Source organism: Lepidochelys olivacea (assembly GCF_965140295.1).
Source record: "Lepidochelys olivacea isolate rLepOli2 genome assembly, chromosome: 3".
Classification (NCBI taxonomy): Eukaryota; Metazoa; Chordata; order Testudines; family Cheloniidae; genus Lepidochelys; species Lepidochelys olivacea.
This window is the reverse complement of record NC_140413.1, coordinates 171659668-171679947: the sequence shown is the minus strand read 5'-3', so window position 1 is coordinate 171679947 and position 20280 is coordinate 171659668. Positions and strand designations below refer to the sequence as shown.

At 40.1% G+C, this 20280-nt stretch overlaps 1 protein-coding gene across 1 annotated transcript in view; it reads right to left on the bottom strand.

Moving 5' to 3' along the window:
* Positions 1 to 20280, bottom strand: part of MTA3 (metastasis associated 1 family member 3) — a 195623-nt gene that overhangs the window by 154902 nt on the left and 20441 nt on the right. Inside the window, exon 4 of the mRNA XM_084624202.1 lies at positions 5430 to 5556. Within this exon, the coding sequence (XP_084480328.1) occupies positions 5430 to 5556 (127 nt within the window). The remainder of the gene's footprint in view (positions 1 to 5429; positions 5557 to 20280) is intronic.

The following is a 20280-nucleotide window of genomic DNA, read 5'->3' as shown; positions in this document are numbered from 1 at the left end:
TCTGCCAGCACCCAGGAGTCATAGGGTGACGGTTACCTGAGCGGGCTCCATGCTTGCCGTGGTATGGCGTCTGCACAGGTAACTCAGGAAAAAAGGCGCGAAACGATTGTCTGCCCTTGCTTTCACGGAGGGAGGGAGGGAACGGGGGCCTGACGATATGTACCCAGAACCACCCACGACAATGTTTTAGCCCCATCAGGCATTGGGATCTCAACCCAGAATTCCAATGGGCAGCGGAGACTGCGGGAACTGTGGGATAGCTACCCACAGTGCAACGCTCCGGAAGTCGACGCTTGCCTCGGTACTGTGGAAGCGCTCCGCCGAGTTAATGCACTTAGAGCATTTTCTGTGGGGACACACACTCGAATATATAAAACCGATTTCTAAAAAACCGACTTCTATAAATTAGACCTAATTTCGTAGTGTAGACATACCCTCAGACAGAGACAAACACCTAAAAGATCTCCATCAAGCATTCTTACAACTACAATACCCACCTACTGAAGTGAAGAAACAGATTGACAGAGCCAGAAGAGTACCCAGAAGTCACCTACTACAGGACAGGCCCAGCAAAGAAAACAACAGAACACCACTAGCCATCACCTTCAGCCCCCAACTAGAACCTCTCCAATGCATCAAGGATCTACAACCTATCCTGAAGGATGACCCATCACTCTCACAGATCTTGGGAGACAGCCCCCCAACCTGAAGCAAATACTCACCAGCAACCACAAACCAGAACCACTATCCCAGGAACCTATCCTTGCAACAAAGCCCGTTGCCAACTGTGTCCACATATCTAGTCAGGGGACACCATCATAGGGCCTAATCACATCAGCCACACTATCAGAGGCTCATTCACCTGCACATCTACCAATGTGATATATGCCATCATGTGCCAGCAATGCCCCTCTGCCATGTACATTGGTCAAACTGGACAGTCTCTACGTAAAAGAATAAATGGACACAAATCAGACGTCAAGAATTATAACATTCAAAAACCAGTTGGAGAACACTTCAATCTCTCTGGTCACTCGATTGCAAACCTAAAAGTTGCAATTCTTCAACAAAAAAAACTTCAAAAACAGACTCCAAGGAGAGACTGCTGAATTGGAATTAATTTGCAAACTGGATACAATTAACTGGGACTGGATGGGTCATTAAACATAGGGAAATAGTTTTACTTTGTGTATTCCCACCTTCACCCCCCACTGTTCCTCAGAAGTTCTTGTCAACTGCTGGAAATGGCCCACCTTGATTATCACTACAAAAGGTTCCCCCTGCCCCACCCATGCTCTCCTGCTGGTAATAGCTCACCTTAAGTGACCACTCTCCTTACAGTGTGTATGGTAACACCCATTGTTTCATGTTCTCTATGTATATAAATCTTCCCACTGTATTTTCCACTGAATGCATCCGATAAAGTGAGCTGTAGCTCACGAAAGCTTATGCTCAAATAAATTGGTTAGTCTCTAAGGTGCCACAAGTACTCCTTTTCTTTTTGCGAATACAGACCAACATGGCTGCTACTCTGAAACCTATTTTTATACTATGTGTCTAGTGCCTGACAAATAAGTAACTTGTTATGGTTAGCTGGTCAAACTAACTAACATGCAGTTAGGCATGATTTACCCCTCCCCTTCAACATTCTTGGATTCACACAAATACCAAAATCAAACTAGAGTTTAGAACTGCAGTGAGAAAGGGAGGGCCATGTTAGCCCTAAGTATATCTTCCTTAACGTTACTAGGGGCATGTCTACACTGCAATTAGACACTTGTGGCTGGCCCATGCAGGGCTCAGGCTAAGGTGCTGTTTACCTGCAGTATAAACATTGTGTTCATGCTGGAACCTGGGCTCTGAGGGGTGGGAGCATCCCAGATTTCAGGCTGCAGCCCGAGCCCAAACGTCTACACCACAATTAAACAGCCCCTTAGCCTGGGCCATAAGCCAGCCTTGGATGTCTGTCTAACTGCAGTGAAGACTTACCCTAAACAAACAGCTAGCCCTTGTAAAACATGGCTCTTTGGGTCTGACATGCCTATATGGCTTAACTGTTCAAACTTAAAAAAAAAAAAAAAAAAATGGGGGGGATCAGCCATTATTTATTTCATTCTGCTTCAGGAAAATGGTCTGAATTAATTTGTAAACAAATATAGAAATCATAAAAAAAATCCAAGTTTTGAACTCTGCAGGCCTCCTTTCACTTACAATGGTTTTATACTGCTGTAACTCCATTAACTTCAAACTGACAAAAAGTCTTCAAGTTACACCCACTTTAAGTCTACCATCAGGGCATAAAAGAGCCTTAATGTAAATGAGAATCAGGGCAAAGTCTAATCTTTCAAGAGCACTCCCCAAATTTACATTTCAAGAAAATTAAACAATTTATATTCCAAAACAAATGTTAAAATACAGTTAAGACAGAAAGCACATTTCAGTGATTTAAGAATAAAAAGAAGTTACACCATGAAGGAACAAAACAGAGTGAAGCTAAGCTGGGTAAAAAGGTGTAACAAAAGCAAGAGAAGTGTAGTCAGTTATATTATTAATTTTTAACTAGAAAGTTGGTTTTCAATGTAAATCAATTAAAGATAGTACATGTTCAACAGTGTGAAATACTGTTCTTCCTTATGAGCATAGCAACACAGATAGCTTTCATCATAGAAGAAGGTGTTGGGCAGTTTTCAAGCTCTGCATTAGGACTGGGAACCTAAAGCAACCGAGAAAGGCAAGGCCACCAATAAAATTAAATTACTCACTTCTAACTTTCTCCTCTTACTTCTTCCAAGGGGCCATGGCTCGTCTTCTTACTCCTCCCAACTTCTGTCTGCATTTACCACCTTTATTTCATTGCATCATTTCTCCTCTCTCATCAGTACTACAGGTCTTTCCCATTTGATGGGCCAGAACCTCTGGTGGTTTAAATCAGCACAGCTCCATTCAATGGAGCTAGGACAATTTTTTCCTATCTGAGACTCTGGCTCTTTGAGTGCTACTGGGGTGGGAGGCAGAGAAAGAAGAGGGGTCTTCTACTTCCCCACCGATTTTTTCCCTCTTTTTTCAGTAATTCACATTAAAAACAGAGAACTATTGAGAATTTGAACCGTGTAAATTAACAAGCACAATTCAAAGCAAGGATAATACAATACTATGTCTGTTTATTTTGACAAATGTAGTTTCATTTTGAAAATTACAGCACACGTAATTGTTCAGGAAGGTATCTTGTAAAAGTAATTAAGGTTTGGTAATATGAGAGTGCACTAACCACTGTGCGCTATATTGTGTAATTGCTGCAGCATACTCTAGTATTTTTACGGGGTGACTAGTGAAGTGTGTGATAGCGAGGTTCTACTCTACTTACTCCTCATGTTATAGCAATCTTTGCCCTGGAGCAGGTGAACAAAGGTCATTTGTTCTACTAGAGCAGGAGCTCTCTTAGAATTTAAAATATCAAAGAACAGAACCCAACCCAATAAAAATAAATTGTAAAAATTTTCCTGGTAAACTATAATGTATTCCACATGCTCTCTCTTATGAGTGGCAGTGGTGGCTGTAATCAATTTAGCTGATCGTAATGAATTATGTGCAGTTATGTAGTGCTTTTCAAAGGTGAGTTTCCTCATGCTATGCTGGGGTACCTAAGGCAAGAAAGATTAAGTATTTGGTCTGCATCATACTTAAGATTGACTTTCATGTACAGATTTCAAAGTTAGATGAAAAGTTGAGTAAGCATTATCATCTCCATTTTATAGGGCTTGTCTACAGGGGCAGTTACTGTGCAGAAAGTTAGATGAGAATTTACACCGCACTACCCTACCCTAAGAGTATGTGGACACTCTTACCATGCGCTAAAAGTGCTGTGACAAGATGGCTGATGTTAGTCTAGTGGGTCCTGCGCTTTTCTTGGCACGGAGCTAAGATGCCACCCCTTGCCCCTGTTCTTGGGGTATCGATGGCCCCACTAGTGGCCCAGGAAGGTGGTAAAGGAGGGAATTGGGGGAGAGATCTGGGTTTGCTCCTCACTCTGAGCCCCAGCCCCTCTCAACCCCTGCAGGTTCTTACCCTCTTCCCCCTTGGGTGGGGTACCTGCAGTCTTTAGATGCTGGGGAAGGGAATCTCCTTCCCCTACTGGGGCAGGGTCCCCTTTGCTTCAGTTCTCTGATTTTCCAAGTCCCACAGCATACCTCCAAGCTCCTATCCTCTCTTCTTCCTCCTCCCTTGTCTGCCTGAAGCAGGGGAGTTCATTAGGTTCCTAACAGGGCCTTAATTGACTGCAGGTGCTCCTATTAACCTGCAGCCACCTTCCCTAGTCTATAGGGAACCACACCTTAATTAGCCTTGAGTTTATATATTTCCCCTCTAGCACTCTCCCACTGCTCCCTGGCCCTCTGTATCACAGTGCCCTTGGTGGTTTAGTGTAGTAGATTTTACAGTGTATCAAGCTCAAATGCACAAAGATGTTTTTACTACCTTGCTGTGCTGTAACTTCCTGTGTCAACAATCTATAGATGTAGAAACTGAGGTAGAGAGGTTAGGTAACTTAATCAAGCCATACAGTGAGTCTGTGACAGAGTTGGGAAAGATTTTTATCCTATTCAACTGCCAGGCCTCTGTTCTATCCACTAGGCCACAAACGCCCTATCTTGAGGAATGGAAAGTACTTCCTTTGATCAGGGTGAATGAGCTTCCAGCTACTGATGACTTCGAGTGGGCTGGATGTAGTGGGAGAGCTAAAACTCCCTTGCTTTACCAACCTACAGTTGTACCCTTCTCTTCCATTTGCCTTTGCTCATTGTCTCTTTATCCTTGCATCCCTTCTAGTTTCTAGATCCTCTCTCCCAACAAACACAGAGCTCCCTGCATCAGTGAGGATGGCACCTATGCTAATAGCATTTTCCAGTATGAAACCAACTACAACTCTTTTCTGCTTTACTCAGTAGTATCAGAGTAATTTAAAAATGAAAGGGGGTATGAGTAGAAACATGATAACATGTTAAACACGCCCCCCCCCCCAAGTTTTAAGGTTGTTTAAATTTAAAAGATCTTTAAGGATATGATGGCAAAAATGCTCTTGCAACATTTAGCCAAATCCAGCTACTGTGTCTTTTAGGTTTAGTAACAAACAGGTTGGAGGAAATTTCTTTTGAAATGTCGGTGTCCTCTCAAACAGCTCAGGGTTATAATCCCAGCCATATAAGTAGGATGGCCAGACAGCAAGTGTGGAAAATCGGGACGGGGGTGGGGGGTAATAGGCGACTATATAAGACAAAGCCCCAAATATCGGGACTCTCCCTATAAAATCAGGACGTCTGGTTACCCTACATATAAGTCTCCAGCTCCAAAGTGGCTGTGGCTGAGCTGAGTGGAGTAGAGTGGGCAACCTGTTGCAACCACACAAAAAAATAAGCTTTCTTAAAGTTTCTTACCGGATATGTGTTGCAGGAAGGGACTCATACTGGCGAGAAAGAAAGAGCTCTCTGTGTTTCAACTGATGTTTCTGTTTATCAGTCAAATCAGCCTCATTTGTTGTTTCAGACTCTTCTTCAACTTCTTCTGCACAAGGATAGAAGACAGGATGAAATTAGCTTTGCTATGGAATACAGTTGTGGACGTTCACTTTTTTTTAAACCCTCTAGGCAACCTGCTTGGACATTCTACAGAAAATTATTCATCAATTATTGTAAAACAGGTTGCCATTTTATGCATTCTAATAACTAGGGATGAATGCTTTTAAATATTATGTGTGTTATTTAATTCCTTTAAAAATGATGTTTTCTGTTCCTCTATTTGTGCTTAGGAGTTTTTCAGATGGTCACAAGGGGAACACTACCATTCCTCTTTCACCTCCTTTCCCCTTCTTTTCTTCATTATGCACACAGCTGCCCACGGTCACTACTGTTCAGCTTCAGCTCTGCTGCTACTGTTACTGGTAAAACCATAGCAGGGCCTGGGGAGGAGCATGCAGTCAACAAAATAGCGAAACTGCCTAATGCACAATGTAAACAAACTGCACAGAGAAAAAAAATTAAAACCCCTAATTGACTTCAGTTATAATAATCTAACAATATTTTCAGATGACACTGTTTTAAAAGTTGACAGTATCCCTCGAATACAGGGGTTGGCAATCTTTGGCCCATGGCCCATTCAGGGTAATCCGCTGTCGGACCGCGAGACATTTTGCTGATGTTGACCATCCGCAGGCAGAGACCCATGTAGCTACCAGTGGCTGTAGTTTGCCATTCCTGGCCAATGGGAGCTGCGGGAAGTGGTGGGTCTCCGGGGCATGCTGGCCGCTGCTTCCCGCAGCTCCAATTGGCTGGAAACAGTGAACTGCTGCCACTGGGAGCTGCGGGGGGCCGTGCCTGTGGACTGTCAACTTAAACAAAATATCTCATGGCCCAACAGGGGATTACCCTGATGGGCCATGTGCCAAAGATTGCCAACCCCTGTTTTAACAGAACAGAAGAAAAAAGGGGCATAAATTTTAAATATAAAAATAATTTGTTTTATTAAAACAATAATAAGTACTGATATAACACTTTAAAAGATTAAAGACTTTTATAAGATGTGTGCCCTTTTACTTAATCTTTAAAAGCAGAGGCCTTTATGAAGTATTTTATCAGTTTACTCCATATTTTGAACCTATATAAATCTAAAATACTTTGGAACCAGCTTGGCACGTGGTAAATCCCACTGGCGGGAGTGGGAGTAGGTATTGCAGGGCAGGACGGTAGTGGGATTAAAAATCATACAAAGCAGCGCTCTAATCCTGAGTTACTGCTATAAAACTTGCCTGAGAATACTCAGCAAACACTGCCTCTGTATTGGCAGGGTTCCTCACGTGTTCCCTGTAGTTAATTAAAGGAAATACTGAGGCCATCTTATCTATTCTTCTAAGCAGCATGGATATTTTACAAACCACCCATGTAGTACGGATGCTAAACTCTTAAGCCTGCATGTTCTCTCATGGTAGAATCATGATTCTCTCCAAATTCAAGATTGCTATCCTACTGCATCTGCTCCTCATCCCCTTCTGGCTCCCTAGTGGCTCTTCTCATAGTGGCAGGGGAGAATACTCCCTTAAGTGATTCCAGCTCCATCGAATCCCAGTTCCCCTACCTATCCGTCTGTCTGCCCTATTGGGTGGGCTGCATATGCAGGGAAGTGAGAGGAAAGAAGCTCATTCCCTACAGCCACCACCCCCACACATCTCTGTGACCTCACCAGAAAAGGTAAAACCACCCACCCCTAGTTACATATGACAAAAGTAATTAAAAGCAAATTTCTCCTGAAGAACCTGAGCCTGCAGGTGTCTCAGTTCTGACACTGACACTCCAACACACACAATGCCACATACGCCAACATTAAAGACGATAACCCTTTCACAGGGTCTAGCTAATATAACAGAGCCAAGCTGCCACTGAGCGCACATGAGGTACCTTGATACTGAGCTGTTGCCACAGTACTACTATGGCAATTACTTCCTCCATTTAATTTGTGTAGAATCTTACTGTTCAGACAATGTACCAGAGGTCAAGTCAGCTTAAAAATTTACATTTGTAGAGATTTCTATGCTACTGAAAAACAATTAAAGAGGAAAGGGAATGAAGGATTGACACATTTTTCTTTTAACAATCAAGAGAGAAAAAGCAAAAGTTTACCTATTGTACAGGAGACACTGCACTATTCAAATGATATTTTAAAATTGTTATAGAAGTCTTCATGTCTGTTACACACGGTTACATTTCTTACATGACGATCAAGGGCTCCTCATAATACTAACTTCTTCTCTGATTCCCGATAGGCATATCAGGGAAACTTGAGTTACTTCAGATGCAAAATTTTATTATAATCTTCTTTATGAAGTTAGTAATTAAAGATGAAAAACAACAATGGGAAAAAGTGTCAAAGGTTAACCTTTCAAACACACAATGAGTTTGACAACTACAGTGAAGGTGAATCATTGTTAGAAGCGATATTTGTTTCGGCTAACAAATCCTAAGAGCAAAATATACAATGAAGTTCCAAACAGTCTTTTCCTCTTCAAATATATAAAAAAAAAAAAAAAAGTCAACAATTCTATTTATTTATTTAGAGTTTCTTCTGTTTACAAGTCCAAGCTCTTGGCATTCTTTGGGTATTTTTATTTCATCCACAGTCTGAAAAACAGCAGAGAAATTAAAATTCTCTGTTTAAGTTTACCAGCCAGTCTGAACGCATAATTTAAAGAAGTTATCCAGGGACTAAAAGCTTTTGCGAAGTCCAATTTCATTATACCCATCCTTCCCCCCAAAAAAAGACTATATTAGCAGAATGCAGATGGGAGCAAGTAATTACTTCAATAAAGCTTTATTGAATCATGGGTCAAAGTGGTAAAATATAAGTAGCAAAACAAAGGCAACACAATCAATCAACAAAATCATGACCAACTAGTAGTTATAAATAGAAAAGAAATGGTACTACAATGTTTTTCTTGAGATTTTACAGGCACAGAACTATGGACACCCATAGTTGTGAATCCCACAACCACCACAACTTGGCCATATTGCATAAATATAGCATACAGCATTTATAAGGGTACAGTACATATAGGGTTAATTTCAATGCCTTAACATACAGTATATTCCCAGACAAAAAATTGCCTAACTTAGAGTTGAGGTTGATCTAATTTATTTCTCATCAACACGATCATCAGTTAAGGGAATCTTCATTTACATGCCATAACATCATATTACCCATATTATTGCTTTCTTTGACCTGGATGACTACACACGAAGGTGTACAGGATTAAAAGTGTGATTTTATACAAATTTAAACCAGTGCAAGTTTGCATATGGACACTTTTATATCAGTTTATCTTGCCACAGTGAATTTGCAGGCACAAGAATAACTGATAAAACAAGTTTTAAATTCGATGAGTCTTCACAAAAAAAGTTGCACCACTTTTACTAAACTAATTTAAGATAAACCAGTATAACTTGTGTGTGTAGACAAGCCCAGACTCCTCTTTCCCCACAACTCCCTTGCACTTCAACCATATAATTAACTACAAAAGCACACTACCCAATTCCTCTAAATCACATTCAAATGTAAAACCTTAACTACACAAATATAAATCCAACTATAGGTGTAAAAAGAAAAGGAGGACTTGTGGAACCTTAGAGACTAACCAATTTATTTGAGCATAAGCTTTCGTGAGCTACATGAAGTGAGCTGTAGCTCACGAAAGCTTATGCTCAAATAAATTGGTTAGTCTCTAAGGTGCCACAAGTACTCCTTTTCTTTTTGCGAATACAGACTAACACGGCTGTTACTCTGAAAACTATAGGTGTGTGTGTGTGTGTGACATTCCCCTGCAATGTTATCTGGACCGGTGATCTGCTAAGTCATTCCAATCCTTGACTCTGGGAGCCAGCCTTACCCTGCTCTGCTGTGAGAACCCCCACTCCTGGGCTGTTCATGAACAGCCTCTAGCATTTGAGCTGCTTAGATTGTACAACCAAATGACATTAGCCAATATCTCCTGTCAGGGTTCCCTCCCCACTCTGAATTCTAGGGTGCAGACATAGGGACCTGCATGAAAGGCCTCCTAAGCTTATTTCTACCAGCTTAAGTTAAAAACTTCCCCAAGGCACAAATCTCTATTTGTCCTTGGACTGAGGTATGCTGCCACCACCAAGTGATTTAGACAAAGTATCAGGGAAAGGACCACCTGGAGTTCCTATTCCCACAAAATATCCCCCCAAGCCTACACCCCCTTTCCTGGGGAGGCTTGAAAAATAAACTAGCTGAGCACAAACCAGACCCTTGGGTTTGTAGGACACTAAAAACCCAATCAGATTCTTAAAAAACAGAACTTTATTATAAAGAAAAAAATAAGTAAAAGAAGCACCTTTGTAAAAATCAGGATGGAAGGTAATTTTACAGGACAATCAGATTCAAAACAGAGGATTTCCCTCTAGAAAAAACAAAAATTACAAAAGCCAGGGATAAACCTCCTACTTAGCACAGGCAAAATTCACAAGCATAACAAAAGATAAACTAACCCGTCTTGCCTGGCTTACCTATACTGGTTGCAATATTGGAGACTTGGATTAGGATGGGTTGGAGAAGATGGATTTCTGTCTGGCCCCTCTCAGTCCAAAGAGAGAGTCCCCACACAAAACAAAGAGCACAAACAAAACCTCCCCCCCTCCCACCCAAGATTTGAAAGTATTTTCTTTCCCCATTGGTCCTGTCGGTCAGGTGCTAACCCAGTTATTTGAGCTTCTTAACCCCCTACAGGTAAGAAGGAATTCTAGGCTACACTTAGCTGTATGTTTATGACATCTCCCGATCCAGAAACAACCCTAGGAACCTCCATCTTGCAGTGTCCAGTTATGCCAGCTGGATGCTGCAAGCTTATGAGAGTTCATCAATTTAACAAAGAAACGGATATGTACTGGGCTTGTTATCCCAAGGGGAGTCTCTGACTTGCTTCAAACCAAACGCACTGCTTCAGATAGAATAAACAAATATTTATTAACTACAAAAAATAGATTTTACGTGATTATAAGTCAAAGCACCAGAAGGCAGATTTGGTGAAGTGAAATGAAATAAAAGCAAAATAAAAGCTGATCTTAACATTTTCAGAGCCCTTACAAACTTAGATGCTTCTCACCACAGGCTGGCTGGTTGTCCTTCAGCCAGGCTCTCCCCTTTGATCAGCACTTCAGTCACTTGGTGGTCTGTAGATGGAGGTGAGAGAGAGACGAAGAGCATGGCAAAGTCTCTCCCTTTTATCATGTTCTTTCTTCCCTGTTGGCTTTGCCCCCCCCTTCAGGGTCAGGTGAGCATTACCTCATTGTAGTCCCTAACTGACCAAGGGAAAGGGGTGTCACTCACTTGAGAGTCCAACAGATCCTTTGTTGCTGCCCAGGCCAGTGTCCTTTGTCACATGCCCCGATGAGGTGTGAACTGCCCCTGTGTTCCTGGAGAGTTTTGCCTGGGCTTGTTTTAAGCCATGAGGACACATTTTCAGCCTCATAAATAGATACATGAAATTACAACTTATAACATAACATTACTATAACAACCATCCCCAAGCAAGGTTTAAACCAATACAACAGCATCTACACATGAAGTTGCATCAATTTAACTAAACTGGTTTAGTTAAACATGTGCAACTTCATGTTTAGACCAGACCAAAGGAATAAACTTTACATTCAATAATTGTTAAATTCTCTCCTTTCTCGCATACCTCTTTATTCTAAACTAAGCCTTAATTTATAAAAACATGCTTCATGTGTGACCAACGTGACACAGAACCTACAGCTAAAAGAATATAAAAATACTGTGACTAAGTAATAACGAATTAACTGCAAAGATCAAAGAAAAGACAACTGTGCATGGATTTCTTTTCAGTTTAGCAAGGGCAGCAGCACCAATGACATCAAGTTTGCGTTTGCAGCTAGGATGATAAAGGTAAATAACTACACTGTATTGCTTTGTTTACCATCAAAACAAATACAAAGAAGGAAATTTTAAATATATGAGCAATATTGTTCACATTGCAGATTCGAAGCTCTCTCAGGTGAGCAGCTAGTCAATTTGCCTAGCGTATATGAGGATTGTTGCCAGGTGCTGTATTGAACCGAATTGGTCGTGATAGTTAACCCTTTGCAGTATAGTTAAGTTGCTTAACCAACTCTGGGCTAGATTATTCAAAAATCAGTGAGACAACTCACATTGGTGAGCATTTACTCACATGAGTAAGGGCTCCACAACCTAGCCCTCTCTGCTTATGCCAGTTTAGGTCACATGTATCGTATAGTTTGTTCAGAATGACCAAAAATATTCTAACACAACTCATCATTGTGTGGGTTACATACATACTACTATCAGATAGCACTGAAAATCTAAAGTAAAGTTCATTTATACTATAGATCTGTTTTAGATATTGCAGACTTAAATATACCTTTCACAAATTTTCACCACTGTTCTTACAACATTAGTTATTTTTGTTTAAATGAGGATTTACTCCCTCATATCATAGCTTCTGACTATTTTTTTTTTAGAAGACCCATTGTTTTTAAAGAACCTTCAGAAACTTCAGGAAGTTACCTTTAATAACCATTAAAAACCAGTAAGCCATATTGATTCACAAGTAATATACGAATTTTTTTTTTAAATTATCTGCACATGCTTTCGTCCTACTAAATGGTGTTAAAGTGACAGTTACAATGTCAATTACAATTGACTTTCTCATGTTTATCATAACACTGTAGCAAAAATATTTGGTGAAAAATTATTCCAGTTTAGAAAACCGGGGGGGGGGGGTGGAGAGGAAAGGAGGGAGGAGGAGTTTCAAATAAAAATGAATGCTACTTCTGAAAAAAAAAAAAATTTACTATGATACTTTTATTTCCCCTAAAGGAAAAAGAATATATTCTTGAGTAGTCTTGTAAACTAGTTACAGATACAGTGGTACATATATTTGATTTTTCCATTTTTCACCATTTGAAACTATTTATATGGCAGTACAAAGTCTGTTGATTGAGTAAATAAAGGTCTAATGGAATTGTGGAAACAATGTTGAGCACACATTAGTGGGTCAAAGGTGGGGTACAAGGAGCTGAACTGATGTGTTGCAACTTTTGATCGGAAGTCTTTCTATTCAGATTGTAAACTCTCTGGAAGGGAAATGTCTTGTTACGTGTGTACAAAGTGCCTAGAATATTTGGAGCAGGTTATAAGTACCATACATTTTAATTTAAAAACACTACTTAAATAGTGTACAGTAGTTATTAAAAAAGCTTAGAAGTCAGGAACTCAGATTTAATGATAAAACAGATGTTTGTTAATCACAAAATTAGTACATCATAATTTAAAAAAATTAGAGTCATCGATTAATCGTGATTAACTCAAAAATTAATTGCAATTAATTGCAGTTTTAATCGCACTGTTAAACAATAGAATATCAATGGAAATTTATTAAATATTTTTGGATGCTTTTCTACATTTTCGAATATATTGATTTCAGTTAAAACACAGAATACAAAGTGTATAGTGCTCACTTTGTATTATTTTTATTATAAATATTTGCACTATAAAAAGTGCAAACAAAAGTATTTTTCGATTTACCTCCTAGAAGTACTGTAGTGCAAGTTCTTTATCATGAAAGTGCAACTTACAAAGATAGAGGTTTTGGGTTTTTGTTACATATCTGCACTCAAAAACAAAACAATGTAAAACTTTAGAACCTACAAATCCACTCAGGCCTACTTCTTGTTCAGCCAATCGCCAAGACAAACAAGTTAGTTTACATTTAAGGGAGATAATGCTGCCCACTTCTTATTTACAATGTCACCTGTAAGTGAGAACAGGCATTCACATGGTACTTTTATAGCCGGCATTGCAAGGTATTTATGTGCCACATATGCCAAACATTCATATGTCCCTTCATGCTTCGGCCACCATTCCAGAGGATATGCTTCCATGCTGATGATGCTCATTAAAAAAAATAATGTGTTAGTTAAATTTGTGACTCAATTCCCTGGGGGAGAATTGTATGTCTTCTGCTCTGTTTTACTCACATTCTACTACGTATTTCATGTTATAGCAGTCTCAGATGATGACCCAGCACATGTTGTTCGTTTTAAGAACACTTTCACTGCAGATTTGACAAAATGCAAAGAAGGTACCAATGTGAGATTTCTAAAGATAGCTACATCACTTGACCAAGGGTTTAAGAATCTGAAGAGCCTTCCAAAATCTGAGAGGGATGAGATGTAGAGCATGCTTTCAGAAGTCTTAAAAGAGAAACACTCCAATGCGGAAACTAGAGAACCTGAACCACCAAAAAGAAAAACAACCTTCTGCTGGTGGCATCTGACTCAAATGATGAAAAGGAACATGCGTCTGTCCGCTCAGCTTTGGATCATTATCGAGCAGAACCCGTCATCAGCATGGACGCATGTCTTCTGGAATGGTGATTGAAGCATGAAGGGACATATGAATCTTTAGCGCATCTGGCACATAAATAGCCGGCATTGCAAGATATAACAGTGCCATGCAAACGCCTGTTCTCACTTTGTTTACAGTGTCACCTGAAACGGGCAACATTATCTCCTGCAAATGTAAACAAACTTGTTTGTCTTAGCAATTGGCTGAACAAGAAGTAGGACTGAGTGGACTTGCAGGCTCTGAAGTTTTACGTTTTATTTTTGAATGCAGTTTTTTTTGTACTTTTTAAAGTTCTCTTTATCATGAAAGCTGATTGCACTACAGTACTTGTATTAGATGAATTGAAAAATGCTATTTATTCTGTTTTTTACAGTGCAAATATTTGTAATAAAAATATAATGTGAGCACTGTACACTTTGTATTCTGTGTTGTAATTGAAAAATATATGTAGAAAACATCCAAAAATATTTAAATAAATGGTATTCAATTATTGTTTAACAGCGTGATTAATCGCAATAAATATTTTTAATTGCTTGACAGCCCTAAAAAAAAGTCTAAGTCCCAAAAATAGTAAAAAATTATGCCCATTATCCCCTCCTTTCTGATAGGAGAATACTGGTAGCTGCCACACAAAATAAATTAAGCACTTTGTTGATTATTCAAAGTACGGCAATATAGTATATTGTTGTACAGTGATATAACCTGCACCCAACCTCTTGCCACACCAGATACCAGAGGCTTCCACCTGATAGTTGTGAGTAGGAGGCTGTTACCAGTATGTTCCAGGAAGATACAGAAAAGGCTGATCTGCAGCTTGTATCTGGACTTCTGTGTCTCTAACCAATTTAGGAAAGGTAAACAGGGCAGAGTGGTGTGTCCCACCTATGGTTGGATGATGGAGGAGAGTAGGGTTCTGTGTGAGATTTTATTCTCTCTAACCCATACCTTAAGGCATCCAGTCTTTAATTAGAGGATTGGTTTAGAGCTCACAAGATATGTCGACATTTCAGTGGGAATCTGTGGCCTTTCCACTCCACCTTCTAATCACTAGACAACATAGCTTCTCTATTAGTATCCGTCTATATTTCATTTGATACTTAATGAGGCCCAGATCCTGCAAATATACACACACACACACGTGCTTAACGTTACATGTATGGACTTGACTGCAAGCGGACTAACCATATGCATAAACTGTACAAGCATTTGCAGATTTAGACATTAAATTACTATAGTCCTGGACCAGAACCCCATTTGTTGGGTAAACCACAGAAAAAATGATAAATTCTGAAAATAATGTTTATTCTGCCAGATATTTAACCACAAGAGATTTTTACCCAAAGAAAATACACAAACACATAAAAACTTCTCCAGGAGGTATCGCATTGCTCTTCCCCAACTTTCTTTTTGAACTGAGATCTTGCCTATTTTTCCACTAGCTATAAACGTTACTTGTAGTCAGGAAATGCTATTTCTAGTGTGAAAATTACTTTTTGTACTGCAAAAAATAGTAAACAAAACAAAACACACCCTGTAAAATACCAGAAAGTGGAACCAGCAAAAAACAAACGTGATAAACATTTTTTCCCCCTCAGAATGGCATATGATCCACTATTTTACTGCCTGGATATGGAGGATTTATCCTCTCTAGTGTCAACAAAGCTCCAGTCACTTCAAGAAGAGGATATTTTCTTGGGTCGGTGCCAGAGGAGATAGGGAAATGTGTCTGTTCAGCACATCAAAATGCAAAGCCTGGCTGAAGCTTTCTGGGGGTCGTTTGTTTCTTGAACAAACTCAGATAAGTCTCAGCAAAGCACCATATCTGTGTTTTGAAAATGGTGACCACATAATCCAAATGAACTTATACTTGTTATAAAATAAAAGCTGCATTAGGATGTTGATAAACTGAAAACCAGAAAGGGGAGAGGGAAAAGAGTTCACTAAGCCGCAGACTTAGATTAATATAGGGTTGCCAGGTGTCCAGTTTTCGACTGAAACGCTCAATCAAAAAGGGATGCTGGTGGCTCCGGTCAGCACTGCTGACCGGGCTGTTAAAAGTCCGGTTGGTGGTGCAGTGGAGCTGACAGACTCCCTGCCTGGCTCCAAGCGGCTCCCAGGAAGTGGCTGGCAGGTCCAATTCCTAGGTGGAGGGACAGCCAGGGAGGCTTCGCACATTGCCCCTGCCCACAGGCACCGCCCCAAGCACCAGCTCCGCAGCTCCCATTGGCCTGTGGGGAGGGGCAGCGGACTCAGCCCCCTGGCTGCAATCCACCTAGGAGCTGGAGGGACACATGGCTGCTTCCCAGGAGCTGCATGAAGTCAGCACTGCCTGGAGCCCACATCCCAAACCCCCTGCCTCAGCCCGGAGTCCTCTCCCACATTCCAAACCGCTCGGCCCGACCCAGAGCCCATACCCCCATCCAGAGCCCTCACCCCTTCCACACCCCAACCCCCTGCCCCAGCGCATAGCCCCCTCCCACACCCTGAACCCCTCGGCCCCACAAACCAGCCCGAAACCCCTTCATGCACCTGAAAACCCTCATCCCCGGCCCCACACCAGAGCTCACACTTGAAGACAGACCCCTCACACCCTAACATACCCCAATCCCTTCCCCAGCCCTGTGAAAATGAGCGAGTGAGCTAGGATAGGGGACAGCGAGCAACCAGAGGGAGGGGGGATGGAGTGAGTGGGGGCGGGGCCTCATAGAAGTGGTGGGGCAGGGGCGTTCGGTTTTCTGCAATGAGAAAGTTTGCAACCCTAATTGCTTCATATATTGTTTGATAAAAGCAATGTCTGGAATTACCACCACAAAACTCTCCTCTCATTTAGAGTCCTAAGTCATAATCACAGAAGTGTACTCCAAGAAAACAGAAGCCATGCATAAATAGGAAATTTGGGACAAGAAATGCTACAGGTGCCTTGGATATGAGAAAGCCCATCAGAAAACTTGTAAGGGTTCTTTACATAAATCCTGAAACTGCTGAAGTTTTTAACCCATTCCACTGATAAGGAAAGCAAATTAGCTACTATGTCTCTTCATCCAGAAGAAGGCAGACTATCATATTAATTCTCCATTAAATTATGTGTATTTGAATGTGCATACTCTATAGTTATTTTATTTCACAACAGGAGACCTGAATAGTCACCCATCATCAATTTTCTGTCTACATTAAACTGTATTTGTACAACTGCAGTTCAAGCCAAAAAAAATCCAGTCAATATGGTTCTCTCTTCCATGTATTTTCAGGGATTTTTTCATGCTATTATTGCGGCTGTGTGGGATTTAAAAGAGAAGTTTTCCCATTGTTGAGATGTGTTTACAGGATTAATCTCTGGAGTGTATTCTTTCCTTGACGCATGTACATCAATCCTGTTAGTATTAGTGAGAGTTATATTTGTGTCTGTGCATTCCGAAAAGAATAGAGTCTAAAAATCATTAAAACCTTTTAAACTATTAATTCAGCTGTGAATATAAAACATCACATTCTCATTGTACTAGCTATCCTAATATGACTTTTATACTTCTACAGTGATCTACTGTAGGTTTGCTTTTTATATCAAAATGTGAAATACTGTGGAAAAGAAATCAAATTAGTATTTTAGAAGTCTGATGCTACACTCATGATTTTGTTTTGCACATAATATTATCTAGTAACACAGATTTCTTTGGTATGAGCTTTTCTAAAATACAGTGTTAAGAAAGAGGCTATTTTTTCAATGAATGCATATCAAATTAAAAGTAATAAAATTTCGGAAGCAGTTTCATAAATGGCAAACTCCCAGAGCACGTATAGTCTAATCCTCTGTGGACTTCTATCATTAAAAAAAAAATGTCACTTTTTGTAAAATTTACCTGACTACTCTACTTTCTATTCTTTGAAGAGAAATTCCCATGCCACTGAACACTTCATGTTTAGATCCTCTTAAAAATTAGCTTTAATTCATTTGCAATGGGGAGAGAAAAGTATATTTTGAAATGTAAAAATATTTTAGAATGGCAAATCTTGGCAGGAGTATTAAGGAGCAGGTGCAGTAATTTAAACTACTTAAACTTTCTGAATTCATTTATCTAACTAGATTTCAAAATGACTGCTTCCCTTTAAATAAGAAGCCTGGATAAATTCAGTAAGTTGTATTCTATTGGGGGCGGACTGTTTTGGAAGTTCATAAGTAATCCATGAAAATACAATAAAATGTTGTTACTGTCTATGACCCTTGTTTATAAATGCCATTTACTACTATATTCTTGTATATAAGTCCTCACTCCTTATTCTGTTGAATGAACAAGGGTTTTGCTTGCTTAGAATGCTGATGGAGACATCATACAAAAGAAAACAGACATATTATACCATTTCACTTCTGATCTATGATTTTTTTTTTATTCATAGGGGATCATGCATGTATTCTGGCATTCAACATGAGGGATCTAATAGGAAAGTATCAACAGAAGCCATTATTCTGAAATACATGATAGTAATTTCAAAATGATTCAATGTCACCTTTGATGAATGAGATTATAATGAAGTTTTACTGTAAATTGTACCTGTACTAAATAACACCAGAAGTGAGCATGTCAGATCAAAAGTAATAAAGTTTTGATTACAGCCTATGGTCACCCAATCATTAGGTAACCATTAAGAGTCCATTACAGATTTGAGAGATTCTCTCTCACTCTTTCTCCAGTGTAAAGAAAACTATTGTTTTGTTTCATGTTTTCTATTTGCATTAAGAGCTTTACATATTTATGTTACAGCAATTAAGTAAAGACTTCAAAGTCAACAGCATTCAGTTCCAAATTCATAATCAGCATATTAAAACATCTGTACCCTTGTAGTGAAATAAATTCAGTATAAGTATTGAATGGTGACTTTATAGATATCTGCTGTTAAAAAGAAAGAAAGAAAGAAAAAACAGTTGCAAAGGCATATTGACCTAACCGTCGTTTCAAAGTTATTGTACACAAAATAAATCTACAGCTGCTCTTACTATGCTAGAATAAGAATTGTGATGTATTTGGCAACAAAGAGCCTCCCATCAACATTAGGAATTTCTTCACTTTTTCAAACAGTGAAAGCCATCCTTTACACTAGTGTATTACTCTGACACTGTACCTCAAAGCAGTACCCTGGAACCCCCATATTCACCACTGTCATATAATTGATATGTTTTGTACAAAGCATGGCTTGTGAGGTATTATTTTAAAAGTTTTGATCCGTTGAACATTAATATCCTGTTGGATTGTATGTGCTATCACTGTATGCGACGTTATGAAATTTTGCTGTGTGTTCATTACTGAAATATGTTGCGAGGTCAGGAACACCCACAACCAGCCTTTCAGGTACAACAATGGAGTAGCCAGATGGGCTGATGGCCCATTAAAGGGAATCCACACTCCCAAAGACCATAACAAAAGACTTCTCAGAGAGAGCATGTAGACAATGGAGGCTGCTTGACCAATGCGGGCAGACCCCCATGTCACGAGCATAGATCTTTCCAGCAAGATAGAAGAAACTATAAAAGAGGGGAAGTGACATTACCACTTAGCCTTTCTCCTTCCCCACCTATGCAGAAGCAACAAGAACACTGGGAAGACAAAGACCTGAACTGAAGAGACTGGTCCCAGGACTAACAGGGAAGCTGTGTATTAAGAACTATAACCTACCTGCAACATCCAGTGGAGTGAGAAAAACTGCTTGACCCAAATATTGCCTACTGTAATAAGATTTAAGATTTAGACTGGGCACTTACCTTTTATTTTCTTTGGTAACTATCTCTGACCTTTTATAATCAAACCGGGCGATCTGGGGGGGAACTGGCTGAAACCTATTGTTAGTTCGTGAGTGGCTGGGAAAGCATTCATTGTAACTTAGTTGGCTGTGTCCCTGCCTGTGGATGTCTGTGTAAGTATGGAACCAGCCAAAGGTTTGTGGCTTGACACAGCATCACTGAGAGGGAGGGATACCCCCGGATGGTGGGACAGAGGGCTCAGTGGTCCCAAAATCCCAGTGACACCCCAGGGACCCCATCACACACCTACAACCAGCCTTTCAGATACAACAATGGAGTAGCCAAACAGCAGTTAATGGTTCATTAACACCCATCAAGGAAAGAATCCACTATCCTAGTAACTGTATACAATGGGGACTTCTCAGGGCATGGCTACACTTGCAGATGTAGAGTGATTTGAGTTAAACCAGCCTTTGTAGAGTGCAGTAGGGAAAGCGCTGCAGTCTGTCCATACCGACAGCTTCAAGCGCACTGGCATTGCCACATTTGCGGCACTTGCAGTGGCATTGGGAGCAGTGCATTAGGGGCAGCTATCCCAGCATGCA